Source organism: Coregonus clupeaformis, unplaced genomic scaffold (assembly GCF_020615455.1).
Source record: "Coregonus clupeaformis isolate EN_2021a unplaced genomic scaffold, ASM2061545v1 scaf0665, whole genome shotgun sequence".
Classification (NCBI taxonomy): Eukaryota; Metazoa; Chordata; class Actinopteri; order Salmoniformes; family Salmonidae; genus Coregonus; species Coregonus clupeaformis.
The window spans coordinates 75,080-92,500 of record NW_025534120.1 but is presented as its reverse complement, the minus strand read 5'-3'; the positions used below and the strand labels follow the sequence as shown (position 1 = coordinate 92,500).

Sequence of the window (17,421 nt, the reverse complement as noted above, 5' to 3'; positions counted from 1 at the left end):
TTTGTTATGTCAAGAAATCTGAGTATAAATGTTACCAGATTCACCAAGATTTGAAGATTTATATTACAATGTTTCTACAAGACAATAATCACTAGCATCACATAATCACTAACCACCACACCTGTTCAGACTCACCTCAGCTGTGAGATGTAGGGCAGACACTGAAGGAAACTCCTCACTTCACTCTCTTCATCTGACCAGTCCTTCAGCTCTACTGGTTTCTTCTCTGGTTGGAGTTTCAGCACTTCTAGGAGGAGGGAGGCCTTTCTCTCTGAGAGGTCTATGGACCAGACTGCAGGACTGGCTGACTGGTAAACTGGCTGTAATGCTGGAAGGACACTCCTGCCTGTTTGAGTCTCATAGTCCCTCACATGTGAGTACAGATCCAGCAGGAAATCACTCTCTCTAAATGGATCATCATCATCATCATCATCATCATCATATGTGTATCTGCACATGGAGGATAATGTCTTTAAGATATTTTCTCCTGTCTCTGTATCATACTCAGCTGCAGCAACACTGAGTTTAGACAGAACTGACCAGGCCTCTTTATCATAACCAACAATCAACCTGAATGAGAAGACAGAGAAACATTGTTACTACATGTTATCCTAGATTCTCTGGTTAAGTCATGCAGAGGAATCACCCACAGACAAATAGTAATGTTTACATGGCAGAATGGCAAATAAAGACTAATGGAGTGATTTGGATGAACAGATGTTTTATTAACAAGATAAATAGCTGGTACAATATGACACATCTCTGGAAAAAAAACACTCACCTCAGCTGTGAGATGTAGGGCAGACACTGAAGGAAACTCCTCACTTCACTCTCTTCATCTGACCAGCCCTTCAGCTCTACTGGTTTCTTCTCTGGTTGGAGTTTCAGCACTTCTAGGAGGAGGGAGGCCTTTCTCTCTGAGAGGTCTATGGACCAGACTGCAGGAGCTGACTGGTAAACTGGCTGTAATGCTGGAAGGACACTCCTGCCTGTTTGAGTCTCATAGTCCTTCACATGCGAGTACAGATCCAGCAGGAAATCACATTTCTGACTGTGATATACTTCAGACAGTGGCAACAGTTTCTCTACAGTTGTTTGTATGGTTCCTCTCTCATGGAGAGCTGCTTGAAGACACAGATTCAGTAGGAATATCTTCTCTCTCTTTGTCCTCTCTTCAGGGGATCTTCTCTGATCCTGTGGTGGAGGAAAACTGCAAGAACAGTTAAACAACAAATAGATGAATATGTGAGAGATGTTTGAATTTCTGATGGTCACATTATGGCGGTTAAAATACAATGACTATCTTTCTAAACTCATCATCCACTTAAATTGTTCCTTAAAATCCTGACTACGAAGTAAGATTGCATCTTTTTAAACGGTATGTGTCTGTTTAGTTTATTAAGTTACTGCAGAAAGCTACAAACTTCCTCTCTAAAGGGAAAAACAGGGACAGACAACTACAATCTCTGAACTGTACTGATCCAACTCACCTCAGCTGTGAGATGTAGGGCAGACACTGAAGGAAACTCCTCACTTCACTCTCTTCATCTGACCAGCCCTTCAGCTCTACTGGTTTCTTCTCTGGTTGGAGTTTCAGCACTTCTAGGAGGAGGGAGGCCTTTCTCTCTGAGAGGTCTATGGACCAGACTGCAGGAGCTGACTGGTAAACTGGCTGTAATGCTGGAAGGACACTCCTGCCTGTTTGAGTCTCATAGTCCTTCACATGTGAGTACAGATCCAGCAGGAAATCACTCTCTCTAAATGGATCATCATCATCATCATCATCATCATATGTGTATCTGCACATGGAGGATAATGTCTTTAAGATATTTTCTCCTGTCTCTGTATCATACTCAGCTGCAGCAACACTGAGTTTAGACAGAACTGACCAGGCCTCTTTATCATAATCAACAATAAACCTGAATGAGAAGACAGAGAAACATTGTTACTACATGTTATCCTAGATTCTCTGGTTAAGTCATGCAGAGGAATCACCCACAGACAAATAGTAATGTTTACATGGCAGAATGGCAAATAAAGATTAATGGAGTGATTTGGATAAACAGATGTCTTATTAACTAGATAAATAGCTGGTACAATATGACACATCTCTGAAGAAAAAACACTCACCTCAGCTGTGAGATGTAGGGCAGACACTGAAGGAAACTCCTCACTTCACTCTCTTCATCTGACCAGCCCTTCAGCTCTACTGGTTTCTTCTCTGGTTGGAGTTTCAGCACTTCTAGGAGGAGGGAGGCCTTTCTCTTTGAGAGGTCTATGGACCAGACTGCAGGAGCTGACTGGTAAACTGGCTGTAATGCTGGAAGGACACTCCTGCCTGTTTGAGTCTCATAGTCCTTCACATGTGAGTACAGATCCAGCAGGAAATCCCATTTCTGACTGTGATATACTTCAGACAGTGACAACAGTTTCTCTACAGTTGTTTGTATGGTTCCTCTCTCATGGAGAGCTGCTTGAAGACACAGATTCAGTAGGAATATCTTCTCTCTCTTTGTCCTCTCTTCAGGGGATCTTCTCTGATCCTGTGGTGGAGGAAAACTGAAAGAACAGTTAAACAACAAATAGATGAATATGTGAGAGATGTTTGAATTTCTGATGGTCACATTATGGCGGTTAAAATACAATGACTATCTTTCTAAACTCATCATCCACTTAAATTGTTCCTTAAAATCCTGACCACGAAGTAAGATTGCATCTTTTTAAACGGTATGTGTCTGTTTAGTTTATTAAGTTACTGCAGAAAGCTACAAACTTCCTCTCTAAAGGGAAAAACAGGGACAGACAACTACAATCTCTGAACTGTACGGATCCAACTCACCTCAGCTGTGAGATGTAGGGCAGACACTGAAGGAAACTCCTCACTTCACTCTCTTCATCTGACCAGCCCTTCAGCTCTACTGGTTTCTTCTCTGGTTGGAGTTTCAGCACTTCTAGGAGGAGGGAGGCCTTTCTCTCTGAGAGGTCTATGGACCAGACTGCAGGAGCTGACTGGTAAACTGGCTGTAATGCTGGAAGGACACTCCTGCCTGTTTGAGTCTCATAGTCCTTCACATGTGAGTACAGATCCAGCAGGAAATCACTCTCTCTAAATGGATCATTACATCTGCATCTGCACATGGAGGATAATGTCTTTAAGATATTTTCTCCTGTCTCTGTATCATACTCAGCTGCAGCAACACTGAGTTTAGACAGAACTGACCAGGCCTCTTTATCATAATCAACAATAAACCTGAATGAGAAGACAGAGAAACATTGTTACTACATGTTAGCCTAGATTATCTGGTTAAGTCATGCAGAGGAATCACCCACACACAAATAATAATGTTTACATGGCAGAATGGCAAATAAAGACTAATGGAGTGATTTGGATGAACAGATGTCTTATTAACAAGATAAATAGCTGGTACAATATGACACATCTCTGAAAAAAAAACACTCACCTCAGCTGTGAGATGTAGGGCAGACACTGAAGGAAACTCCTCACTTCACTCTCTTCATCTGACCAGCCCTTCAGCTCTACTGGTTTCTTCTCTGGTTGGAGTTTCAGCACTTCTAGGAGGAGGGAGGCCTTTCTCTCTGAGAGGTCTACGGACCAGACTGCAGGACTGGCTGACTGGTAAACTGGCTGTAATGCTGGAAGGACACTCCTGCCTGTTTGAGTCTCATAGTCCTTCACATGTGAGTACAGATCCAGCAGGAAATCACATTGGTATTCCATATTCTCATAATCATCATAATAATCATCATCACTGAAGGGGAAAGTGCTGTAAGTACACATTGATGATACCAGCTTCAGTGTCTTCTCTCCTGTCTGCTCCTCCCACTCTGCTGCTTGAGACAGGAGATCCACCAGGAACTTGATCTGCTTTGAGTGATCAGACCTCCGTGGATAGAAACTGCAACAAGGACAGTAACAGCTGATTCAGACATGGATGAACACATGAAACCAGTCATAGCTAAAGATATATGAAGTAGTCACACATTTACATAATGTGCTTTGATTATATGTAAAAGTATTTACTTTTAGAGACATTCACATGATGTATGTGTGACATTTAGTAATGCAACATTTGTTATGTCAGGAAATCTGAGTATGAATGTTACCAGATTCACCAACACTTGAAGATTTATATTACAACGTTTCTACAAGATAATAATCACTAGCATCACATAATCACTAACCACCACACATGTTCAGACTCACCTCAGCTGTGAGATGTAGGGCAGACACTGAAGGAAACTCCTCACTTCACTCTCTTCATCTGACCAGCCCTTCAGCTCTACTGGTTTCTTCTCTGGTTGGAGTTTCAGCACTTCTAGGAGGAGGGAGGCCTTTCTCTTTGAGAGGTCTATGGACCAGACTGCAGGAGCTGACTGGTAAACTGGCTGTAATGCTGGAAGGACACTCCTGCCTGTTTGAGTCTCATAGTCCTTCACATGTGAGTACAGATCCAGCAGGAAATCACTCTGTTCAGAATTGTCTCCACTGAGAAAAGGAATGGTGCTGTAAGTACACATTGATGATACCAGCTTCAGTGTCTTCTCTCCTGTCTGCTCCTCCCACTCTGCTGCTTGAGACAGGAGATCCACCAGGAACTTGATCTGCTTTGAGGGATCAGACCTCCATCGATAGAAACTGCAACAAGGACAGTAACAGCTGATTCAGACATGGATGAACACATGAAACCAGTCATAGCTAAAGATATATGAAGTAGTCACACATTTACATAATGTGCTTTGATTATATGTAAAAGTATTTACTTTTAGAGACATTCACATGATGTATGTGTGACATTTAGTAATGCAACATTTGTTATGTCAGGAAATCAGGGGATAAATGTTACCAGATTCACCAACACTTGAAGTTTTATATTAAAATGTTTTTACAAGACAATAATCAATAGCATCACATAATCACTAACCACCACACATGTTCAGACTCACCTCAGCTGTGAGATGTAGGGCAGACACTGAAGGAAACTCCTCACTTCACTCTCTTCATCTGACCAGCCCTTCAGCTCTACTGGTTTCTTCTCTGGTTGGAGTTTCAGCACTTCTAGGAGGAGGGAGGCCTTTCTCTTTGAGAGGTCTATGGACCAGACTGCAGGAGCTGACTGGTAAACTGGCTGTAATGCTGGAAGGACACTCCTGCCTGTTTGAGTCTCATAGTCCTTCACATGTGAGTACAGATCCAGCAGGAAATCACTCTCTCTAAATGGATCATTACCACCATCATATGGGTATCTGCACATGGAGGATAATGTCTTTAAGATATTTTCTCCTGTCTCTGTATCATACTCAGCTGCAGCAACACTGAGTTTAGACAGAACTGACCAGGCCTCTTTATCATAACCAACAAACAACCTGAATGAGAAGACAGAGAAACATTGTTACTACATGTTATCCTAGATTCTCTGGTTAAGTCATGCAGAGGAATCACCCACAGACAAATAATAATGTTTACATGGCAGAATGGCAAATAAAGACTAATGGAGTGATTTGGATAAACAGATATCTTATTAACAAGATAAATAGCTGGTACAATATGACACATCTCTGAAAAAAAAAACACTCACCTCAGCTGTGAGATGTAGGGCAGACACTGAAGGAAACTCCTCACTTCACTCTCTTCATCTGACCAGCCCTCCAGCGCTACTGGTTTCTTCTCTGGTTGGAGTTTCAGCACTTCTAGGAGGAGGGAGGCCTTTCTCTCTGAGAGGTCTATGAACCAGACTGCAGGACTGGCTGACTGGTAAACTGGCTGTAATGCTGGAAGGACACTCCTGCCTGTTTGAGTCTCATAGTCCTTCACATGAGAGTACAGATCCAGCAGGAAATCACTCTGTTCAGAATTGTCTCCACTGAGAAAAGGAAAGGTGCTGTAAGTACACATTGATGATACCAGCTTCAGTGTCTTCTCTCCTGTCTGCTCCTCCCACTCTGCTGCTTGAGACAGGAGATCCACCAGGAACTTGATCCGCTTTGAGGGATCAGACCTCCATGGACGGAAACTGCAACAAGGACAGTAACAGCTGATTCAGACATGGATGAACACATGAAACCAGTCATAGCTAAAGATATATGAAGTAGCTATACATTTACATAATGTGCTTTGTTTATATGTAAAAGTATTTACTTTTAGAGACATTCACATGATGTATGTGTGACATTTAGTAATGCAACATTTGTTATGTCAGGAAATCTGAGTATAAATGTTACCAGATTCACCAACACTTGAAGTTGTATATTACAATGTTTCTACAAGATAATAATCACTAGCATCACATAATCACTAACCACCACACATGTTCAGACTCACCTCAGCTGTGAGATGTAGGGCAGACACTGAAGGAAACTCCTCACTTCACTCTCTTCATCTGACCAGCCCTTCAGCTTTACTGGTTTCTTCTCTGGTTGGAGTTTCAGCACTTCTAGGAGGAGGGAGGCCTTTCTCTCTGAGAGGTCTATGGACCAGACTGCAGGAGCTGACTGGTAAACTGGCTGTAATGCTGGAAGGACACTCCTGCCTGTTTGAGTCTCATAGTCCTTCACATGTGAGTACAGATCCAGCAGGAAATCACATTTCTGACTGTGATATACTTCAGACAGTGACAACACTTTCTCTACAGTTGTTTGTATGGTTCCTCTCTCATGGAGAGCTGCTTGAAGACACAGATTCAGTAGGAATATCTTCTCTCTCCTTGTCCTCTCTATATTATCCTTCAGTAGAGGAAATCTGAACAAACAGTTTAAAACACAGATGATATACAGGTGAGTGATGAGGACTGATATGAGTAACAGGGTTGGGGAACTGAAAACCAATAGCACTTTATGACTCCATCTTTCTATAACAATACAACTATGAATTGGAATTTTGTTCAATTTCAATTCCTAGTGAATTAGAGTTTCTACAGCATCTTCATATGTGCATGTATTAAACAGATAAAGACGATGTTAACAGAAATACTATATCCACCAGTTCAATGACACATGGACTCTTGTTGGATAAACTCCCTCACCTCAGCTGTGAGATGTAGGGCAGACACTGAAGGAAACTCCTCACTTCACTCTCTTCATCTGACCAGTCCCTCAGCTCTAATGATTTCTTCCCTGGTTGGAGTTTCAGCACTTCTAGGAGGAGGGAGGCCTTTCTATCTGAGAGGTCTATGGACCAGACTGCAGGAGCTGACTGGTAAAGTGGTTTCAATGATGGAAGGACACTCCTGCCTGTTTGATTCCTATTGTACTTCACATGTGAGTACAGATCCAACAGGATGTCATATCTCTCAGTTTGATACACAGAGAACAGTGACAGCAGTGTGTTCACAGCTCTCTGGAAAGTTTCTCTGTGATCTAGTGCTGCCTTGTAGACACAAATCTAGTAGGACTGCTTTCTCTTCTGTCTCCAGTCTTTCAGGGGATCCTCTCTGATGTTCTAGTGGGGTAAACCTGTGACCCATAAAACATAAGAATGTCTATGTTCAGATAGAAGCAGGGAGAATGTGACTGCTGCCTCTTTTACAGACTGAATACTGTTGTCATCATGTCTATCTTGTTGTGTTGTTGCAATGTCTTGTTTGTCTGTCTTAGCCATTTGATAGGTTGTCATTGGAAATGAGAACAATATGTTCTCAACTGACTTAAATAAATGAATAGTCACAAAGACATTGTGTAAATATATATTGGCTGTGGAAACACTCACCTGAGTTTGTTGATATTAGGTAAACACTTTAAAATGGTTTTGCTGAGAGCTTCACTGAGAAGAGTTCTCTGACCCCAGTGTAGACAGAGATGAACCCTCTCTAGACTCTGCTTCATCACTTCTTCTGCTCTCTCAAACACTCGTCTTTCACCCTGGACTGGAAGGTGCAACTCATTTCCACAGAGACCAAGTAAGCTGGTGAAGTCCATCTCTGCCACACTGCTCAGCAAAGTTGTCCAGAGTTGACACAGCATTGAGGGGTCAGATGAATCACCAGAGGAGGGCCTTTAAAAGAGATTAGATTATAAATTAAATTATACAGATTATTTCAAAGTAGCATGACACAGAAGTGTTTATAACTAAGTATCTGAATGGAAGAGAATATAATATATATTTTTATAAAGATCAGTTGCTTCACCCCAATTTCTCTTTCTTTGACTGGATAATTGGAAATAAACTGGTGAATTAAATAACACAAATATATAACACAAATATTACCCAAGATGTCTGACATTCATTGAAGGGTCAGATGTATCATCAGAAAACAGATTAGATCTGTAATTCAAATCTTACATTGTTTTGAAGTAGCATGAACCCAATGTCATATTTATAACTAACTCAGTACATGGCTGAAATACCAATGAGTGTTCCATTCATCAAGATAACTTATTTGCAGGGATTTGGGGGTGAGTTAATCAGTAGGACAAAAGTCTTGAGAAAGTTTTTTAATTTACAGAGAGATGCAACCTGATCTCAAATGGTAGACATTCAGCCATGATACAGCTGTGACAAACAAGGAATTAAAGGAGTTGCATGAATGGTTAGCTGATTACCAATCTTTCTTTAATTAGGTTAGTTTGTACACAGATAATAAACTTACCCAAGATGTCTGACATTCTTCAGAGAGCCCAGTATCAGCCTTACTCCTTGGTCTGACACAATGCAGTCTTTCAGATTCAAGCCAACCTTTCTCTCTGCAGACTGACTGGTCACATAAGACACTGCACAGCACTGGTGAGGATCAAGATGTTCTCCACTCAGGTCTAGATGATAGTCCAGTTTGTCCAGGAGAAGCAGACAGGCCTCAGTAGACTGATGTTCATACAAGCACTGACACAAAAACAGAATATCTATCTCAAACTCAGGAGCACCACCTTCTGCATGATCTTGGTTTGTTTGAGATGGAAGAAATGTGTTCACCACTTCCTTGAAGAACCAATCTGACGTCTTCTTGATCTGTTGATCTGGAACTAGACCGTTTACCAATCTAATATTCCTCTCATTCAGAAGCCCACACAGGAAGGGAATCAAGTGTTTTGTGTGTTTCCATTCTTCAGTCTGGCACTTCTCTAGAACTGCTTTGATTTGATCTGGATTCTGTAAGAGCCAAAGGGCACCAAAGAACTCCTGCATTGTGTAGTGGAGAAATGCACAGTAAGTGTCTGACGCTGTGGGTGCAACCTTAACCATAAGTGCTCCCAAGAACGCAAAATGGACACCGCTTTCTTCACAACTCAGTGTTGTCAAGTTCATGTTTTTTTCATTTGTTGCATCAAAAGCAATTTCTGCCAAAGACAATATTTTCTCTCTGTTTTCTTTGAGATAATTGTCGGTATCCTTAAGTCGTTTGCCACTGTGTTTTTGGATGCAGTGACGGAGGATGTTGCTGTACATTTCAGTTATAGTGCATGTCTGTTTAGAAGCCTTTGAGGTAGGGAAATAAATGCAGGTAACCACCATCAGTGCATACATTGGGACATGGCACAGACTGAACAACTCTAGGTTGTTTAACACACTGCTCAAGGAGTCAGGATCAGCACTCAGCATCTCTGTTAAGTAAGCCCTGATGGATGCATCACTGAACCCTTTCACCTCCACTCTGAACCAGTCTGCGGGCCAGTCTGTCAGGAAGTCTTCAGATTGATCTGGTCTGCATGTGGTCACAATCTTTGCATCAGGGAGGAGGTTCTCCATAAGTTCCTTTACTACTGACAGAGAGGAGAGGTCTGTGATTCCATCAAATATGATGACAACGTTTTCAGAGTTCTCCTTAATATCCTGTAACACTTCTTCTTTACTTTTTTTGGGCTCACTGTACATGTTAAAGAGAAGGTCCTCCAGGCTCATGGGTTTTCTGTGTGAAATGTCTCTCACGTCAAAATAAAACATGTAGTCTAGTTCTATGTGATCTTTCTCTGCCCAGAGGTTCAACATTTGATGGGCGACTGTTGTTTCCAATTCCAGGTTTTCCAAAAAAGGAGGATTTTTTTCTCATGTGTCCTAAGCAGGTCAGCGGGGATGTTTCCTGTTTGGCCGTGGGGATGAAGCTCTTTAGCTTTTTAGGGCGAGCTTTCTTGCATCTTTTGCTCTTCACTTTAATTTTGGAGAGATGAATGCACATCTGTATCTAACACAAGAGGGGTGTAAGATAAAGTCCCCTCATTTCTACATGTCTCTGGTAGGAGACTACAGCTTTGTTTCCATGCACCATTTGTGATCTTCCGTGCTTTACATTTCAGCTGTGTCTGATATCCGTGACAGGGTTTTGAACCTAAAATAAGGGTATTAAGGGAAGAGAGAGTAAATGCACTGTGCAAACAAATCAAAGCCAATCTAAAGGACTGGACTAGAGAAAATCAGGACAGAAAGCTACAAGGATACACTAGTAGATCTTTGTAGATTGAAGGTGCTCTTTTGGGGCTAAATGGTCATCAAAAACAAGAACAACCAAGGGGCACTAAAGACAAAGTTAAAATGCCTGTATTATGATGGCACGTTCAATAGAACAATATGTATAAAACCTCTGATGCGTTTCAGCGTAGCCTTCATCAGGGAGGACAATGACAAATCTCTATTGAACATGCCATTATAATAAAGGCATTTTTACTTCATGAAGAGTGCATTGGTCGCACTTATTTTTGATGAACAAAGGTACATTAACCCCTTTCAATGTGCGCTTCAAATAGCTTCGCCAGCACCATGGAACCAAAGGAATAGTGCCTAAAGTACAAACCCTGTCTATGGAGCGCGCACAGTAAGCTAATTGTATACTATATAGTGTATACTAAGAGGATACCATATGATCACTTACCAACAAGGTAGTCTGTCATCTCTGGGTCTTCCTTAAAGGGGAAACAGCTGATCCATTGCTGTAAGTCAGCGTCGTCTAAGGTCCTCTTCCTTGTGATGTATAGAATCGTCAGCAACTCATAGCATGCAGCCTCTCCTTTGGCGAGACCCAGTCCAGTATTCTTCTGGTTTGGTCAAACGGTCAACTTCAGCCTGAATTTTACTGACTTCCTCCTCGTGAAGAACCTTGCGCTGGAACAGGTTTTCCACAATGAGGGGAAGATTCTGGAGCACTTCGAATGAGACGTAGCCTTCCATTTCTAATGTACTCTAAAGCAGATTGTCTTGCAGAAGCCATGTCCCAGGTTGTGTCTGCAGCATCACTGGTATGTTTCAACACGTAGGATCTCTGGAAGACGAAAGTACATAGTCAGTTAATAGTAGAACAGTCAAATAATGATTAGGTTTATTTATTCAATTAAACTTTTTAGCCCATGTAAACAAAACATAAACCAACTAAATGTGAATGTATCTATTACAATGGCGTAAAACAAGAATATAAACTCAGCAAAAAAAGAAACATCCCTTTTTCAGGACCCTGTCTTTCAAAGATAATTCATAGAAATCCAAATAACTTCACAGATCTTCATTGTATAGGGTTTAAACACTGTTTCCCATGCTTGTTCAATGAACCATAAACAATTAATGAACATGCACCTGTGGACCGGTCGTTAAGACACTAACATCTTACAGACGGTAGGCGATTAAGGTCACAGTTTTGAAAACTTAGGGCAATAAAGAGGCCTTTCTACTGACTCTGAAAAACACCAAAAGAAAGATGCCCAGGGTCCCTGCTCATCTGCGTGAACGTGCCTTCGGCATGCTGCAAGGAGGCATGAGGACTGCAGATGTGGCCAGGGCAATAAATTGCAATGTCCGTACTGTGAGACGCCTAAGACAGCGCTACAGGGAGACAGGACGGACAGCTGATCGTCCTCGCAGTGGCAGACCACGTGTAACAACACCTGCACAGGATCGGTACATCCGAACATCACACCTGCAAGACAGGTACAGGACGGCAACAACAACTGCCCGAGTTACACCAGGAATGCACAATCCCTCCATCAGTGCTCAGACTGTCCGCAATAGGCTGAGAGAGGCTGGACTGAGGGCTTGTAGGCCTGTTGTAAGGCAGGTCCTCCACCAGACATCACCGGCAACAACGTCGCCTAGGGGCACAAACCCACCGTCTCTGCCCGGTGTCGGGGGGTACTGTCACGGATTCTGCCCAGACTGCCATTCCTTCTGGCTCGGGCAGGCCTCGGCGTTCGTCGTCACCAGAGTACTAGCTGCTGCCACTCTATGTTATATGTTTCTATGTTCATTTGATTGTTGTCTGTTGTTGCGCACCTGTTCCCCATTATGTTAGTTTGTCCTCCCTATTTAACCTGTTCCCCATTATGTTAGTTTGTCCTCCCTATTTAACCTGTTCCCCATTATGTTAGTTTGTCCTCCCTATTTAACCTGTTCCCCATTATGTTAGTTTGTCCTCCCTATTTAACCTGTTCCCCATTATGTTAGTTTGTCCTCCCTATTTAACCTGTTCCCCATTATGTTAGTTTGTCCTCCCTATTTAACCTGTTCCCCATTATGTTAGTTTGTCCTCCCTATTTAACCTGTTCCCCATTATGTTAGTTTGTCCTCCCTATTTAACCTGTTCCCCATTATGTTAGTTTGTATTATTAAAAAATGTATTGTTTCATTCACACTGTTGGAGCTCGGAGCTGAAGTATTTCACTGACGCAACTACATCTGTGCATGTAACTAAATCAAGATCTAATCAGAGGCGTTGCCTATAGCCCTGTCCAGATCTAATCAGAGGCGTTGCCTATAGCCCTGTTCAGATCTAATCAGAGGCGTTGCCTATAGCCCTGTTCAGATCTAATCAGAGGCGTTGCCTATATCCCTGTTCAGATCTAATCAGAGGCGTTGCCTATATCCCTGTTCAGATCTAATCAGAGGCGTTGCCTATATCCCTGTCCAGATCTAATCAGAGGCGTTGCCTATATCCCTGTTCAGATCTAATCAGAGGCGTTGCCTATATCCCTGTCCAGATCTAATCAGAGGCGTTGCCTATATCCCTGTTCAGACAGGATACGTTTTACTGGGAGAGCTCAGGTCATGTAATTATGTGCACGAGCACAAATCACCACATCTGTAATTTTCCAATGGACATGTATATTAATCTGTTCCTGCTTTTACTTCCTGGCATGGGTCTCGACTAACCGGTGCCCCCGTATATAACCTCCCTACTGTTATTTCATTTTACTACTGCTCTTTAATTATTTGCTCTTTTTATATATTTTCTTAAAAACTGCATTGTTGGTTAAGGGCTTGTAAGTGATTTGAGGATATACCGCTCTGATTCAACCATGGGACCAGCTCAAGCATTGTAGCTAAGCTGCCTAGGCAGAAGGCAAGCGGTCTGAAGGAGATCATGAGCGAATGCCAGAATAAGACAACCGTCTAGCCTGCTAGCTAACGTTAGCATATAAGATACACCTCATAGTGTTCATACATAGCTGACATAGCTAGCTGGTCAGGTTGAAGATGGTTAGATCAAGACATGCGGAACCATTAGAAAATAAGCTAATTAATGGGACCAGCGCCATTGCTGGATTCTACAAGATAAGCATTGAAAAGGTGACCAGCGGTCGGGAAACACTCCAAACGGCTGCCAGTCCACCCATTATGGCATCATTGACTTGAATGGAGACGACCTTCTATTCATTCTTATTTATATGCTTACCCCTATATAGGACGCTGCGCATGCGCGCATTGGCGTCCTTGGTGGCTACAGTGCGGAAATAACTGCCAACATTTTGTAGGCAGATAGGATACTTGTTTCCCAAAATCCTGTTACTGAATATCGATCATCCGTAACTCCTTGTCCATTGGTCCGGATTATATCATGTGTGTATATCTGTAGACCTTTATAGAAACCGTCTGAACCGAACTTTTCTCCAAACCGGCACCTTGCCTGTAGTAGACTGCGCACAAGACGCGCTTCCACGTGTCCTACCACAGCCAAGTTATAGGTGCCGGTTTGGAGAAAAGTTCGGTTCAGGCGGTTTCTATAAAGATATCCACACACAATCCGGACCGACGGTCAACGGATTCTAGATACATATGCCTTCAGTGACAGGGTTTCTGGAAACAAGTAGGCAACCCTCCTAAAGAACTTATTCCGTTATTTTCCGGGCTCTTCATTGTAGCCACCTGGGTCGACCATGCGCGGCTTCCTATACAGGGCTATATTGCGCAGAGATGAGGTCTTTCTCAATTATATTCTTAAAGAGTTGTTCATGGAAATGGCCATTGAACCGTTATATTGCATATTGTTGCCTACCTTTTATCGTTTTTCGTCTCTCTCCATTTCCCCGCCTGAGCGGAGACTCGCAGGATTCATCCTTAAGTTATGTGGATCAGTGGATGATAATAATCAGTGGCGGCTGGCCGATAGAGGGCGCTAGGGCGCCGCCCCCTTAAATAAAATTATTTTAAAAAATAAAAAAATAAAAAATAATAATAATAATAATAAAAACATCAGTATGTCAATATTTGTGTGTTTGAAATATGGAATGCACACAGTAATATGTGTAAGATATGATAGAAAATCATATTCGCAACCTTTCCTCTGCCTGTCAAACGCCTCGTCAGCTCTGGGCGATACAGAAAGTGCCCCGAGGAGGCGGGTCTACGTAGCAGTTAAGCCAATTGCTAATTTAAGATATGGAATGTATGACATAAAATGTAGTCAATAAGCGATCTTAAATCGAATCCAAGGAGGGCGATTATTTTACCGCCCCAAGCTCGCCCCTGATAAAATAAGGACCGGGGTCCAGTGACGCCATTTTTACTAGACAACAATGGCGAACGCAAACGTTACTCCTCCAAGACCCAACCCTAACTCGGTGAAATCTCTCCTCCAAGATCCGTTTGAGAGGAGAACTTTGTCAGAAAAGTTCGGGTGAAAGAGCTGGGCCCAGATCAACCTGACCTCTCAATCAGACAGCGCTAGCGGAAGGGAAGCGTTATGCGCGGCTTCTCCCGTAGCTGGTACACCAGGAAGGCTTGGCTAGCTGGGTGCACTGATGCTAATGCTTTATTTTTGCTTTCCGTGCTTGCTTTTTAAAGCGTCGGGGTCAGATTCAGCATGGACAGGTACCGGAGTGGGGGATATGAAGCACCTGTCAGAGAAGGTAAAGAAACATGAGAACACCAGGGCACACATGGACAACTCTGTAAAGCTAGCTGTATTAGGAAGGGGTGAACATTGCTACGCAGCTGGATGGCGGCCACAGGATTGCAGTGAGGAAACACAATGAGGAGGTGGATAAAAACAGGCACATTCTATCCAAAATTATCGATTGTGTGAAGTTCTGTGGGGCTTTTGAGTTGGCCTTGCGTGGGCACGAGGAGACTGACTCCTCAGACAACCCCGGCATTTTCCGGGGCTTAGTGGATTTTGTTGCCTCCCTCTACAGTGTGCTGGAGGAGCACCTGAAGACAGCTACCGTTTTTAAGGGCACGTCAAAGACGATACAGAACGAGCTGTTGGACTGTATGCTGTCAATGCTTAAGGATTACATCCTGGAGGAGTAAAGAGTGCTGATTTTATCGCCATTCAAGCTGACGAGACGACTGACGTTTCCACCCACTGCCAGTTGGTGCTTGTGTGAGTGATTATCATGACCGTCACAATTATATTTGTTTTAGTATTTTAAAAAGGAAAGAAGACACAATCAGACGTTGATAATAATGCAGGAAAGTACTACACAGTTTGTAATAATTATTCAGGTGTCCACCAGGTCAATTTCTAGAAGAGGCCTAGTTGTTATTGAATAATAACTTTATTGCTAAGTGAACAGCAGAACAAAATTATGTTGCATCCCTCTCACAAATGTAATAGAAAAAGGCTTTAAAACGTAATAACATCAGTTAATTATGTACATCACGGTTAAAAGCAGTTACTAGACATAGTTTGTGTGTATATACACACTGTCTGTCTGTCTGTCTGTCTGTCTGTCTGTCTATATATATATATATAAGTCACTGGTTGTGTGTTGAGGGGAATTGCAGTGAGTTAAGAAGTCTGATTGCAAGTTATCAAATTAAACTTTATTTTTTTGGACCCAGGGCCTCAATTCCCTCTTTGTGTGGGGACAGCGCATCTGACGAGCAGCAACAGCCCATCAAGCGACGGAGGATGCTGGGACCAGGAGAACAACAGAGGTTGGCTATAGAGGTAAGTTGTGATGTAATTGTCAGTGTTTCCCACCTAGAACTTTTTCAGGCCTGGTAGTATGTAGCCAAAACCCTGAACAATCAGCACCTTGGTAATCATATACTTGAGTTGGACATAGGCATGTGTCAGTCAGGATCACTTGCATCAAAATACTTAATTGCAAATTAAAGCTGATGATGTATCTTTACAGGTATGTGATACCATCCTGAGTCATGCCAAAGAGAGGTTCTCCTTCACCCAGCACCTCATCAGCGCAACACTATTGCACGGAGAGTTGTTCCCACAACACAGTGTGAAGTTCCCCGATACAGCGCTTGAAACAACCGTGGAGCGTACCCCATGTTGAACAAGGCCAAGCTCAAAACCAAACTGTCCCTCATCTATGAGAACAGTGAGTTCAAGGCTTGTAGTGGTGCAGTGCCCCTGTACCAGTTCTTCATGGAGAACAACCTTCAGAGCACTTTCACAGAGACTGCCAGCCTCCTCAAGATCCTCATCACCACACCCATGACAACTGCTGAGTCAGAAAGGTGCTTCTCTACACTGAAAAGGATCAAGACCTTCCTGAGAAACAGCATACACAGGATCACCTGAACGCTCTGGCCATGCTCTCCATGGAGAAGAAACTTGTCAGGGACATTCCTGACTTTAATCAAAGAGGTCATTGAGAGGTTTGCCACTCAGAAGGACAGACGGGCAAAATTCCTGTACAAATAAGATGACAGACACACACACACAGACGTCTCCATGTTTCTTTGTATATAGTTGACCTTAGCATAAAAATCAAGTTTATATGTACTCTAGAAAGTCTTAATAGTGTCTTTGCTAATATTACTGTATATATGTTGTTTTATATCAATTAATTGTTGCAGTTCTGGAGCACATTAACAATTAGTCACATTTAGTATGATCATAAAATACTGTATGCTATTCTTCCAGTCAAAGGTTTGAGTTCATCCACTTGATATCCATTTCTATATTATACATCCCTTTCCTACAGTGTAAGATTTCCTATAAACTTTATAATAATTTCATGTTTTGTCCACTTCTCCCTCTGTTCTGACACATGCCTGTTACGTTGCCTGTTTACTACCAATGGTGAAAAGTTCACTTTAAATGCAAATGAAAGGCTTGGGTTTGTGTAATATGTTTTTGTGTAAGAATGCCTCAACTTTTTAATATTGGCATTAAATAATTACTGAATGTTTCACTGAGCACTCTGTCCTGCAGTTTGTGTTAAAATATATTGTGATGGTTACAGGAAAAAAAAGTATGGCACAGCCCCACAGAATATTTTTACCAGCCACCACTGATAATAATA

The 17,421-nt window shown here is 42.3% G+C and overlaps 1 protein-coding gene and 1 long non-coding RNA gene across 2 annotated transcripts in view; both read right to left on the bottom strand.

Annotated features, from left to right (window-relative positions):
• LOC121560657 overlaps window positions 1–458 on the bottom strand; it is a 3,931-nt gene extending 3,473 nt beyond the window's left edge. The window contains exon 1 of the mRNA XM_045216287.1: window positions 382–458. Coding sequence (XP_045072222.1) covers window positions 382–458 — 77 coding nt within the window. The remainder of the gene's footprint in view (window positions 1–381) is intronic.
• A 6,926-nt stretch (window positions 459–7,384) lies between these two features.
• Window positions 7,385–8,684, bottom strand: LOC123485382. The gene is made up of 3 exons (XR_006658990.1): window positions 8,604–8,684; window positions 7,724–8,008; window positions 7,385–7,470 (listed from the first exon to the last, which is right to left on the bottom strand). It is a non-coding gene; the product is annotated as an uncharacterized LOC123485382 (long non-coding RNA).
• Between the last annotated feature and the right edge of the window lie 8,737 nt (window positions 8,685–17,421).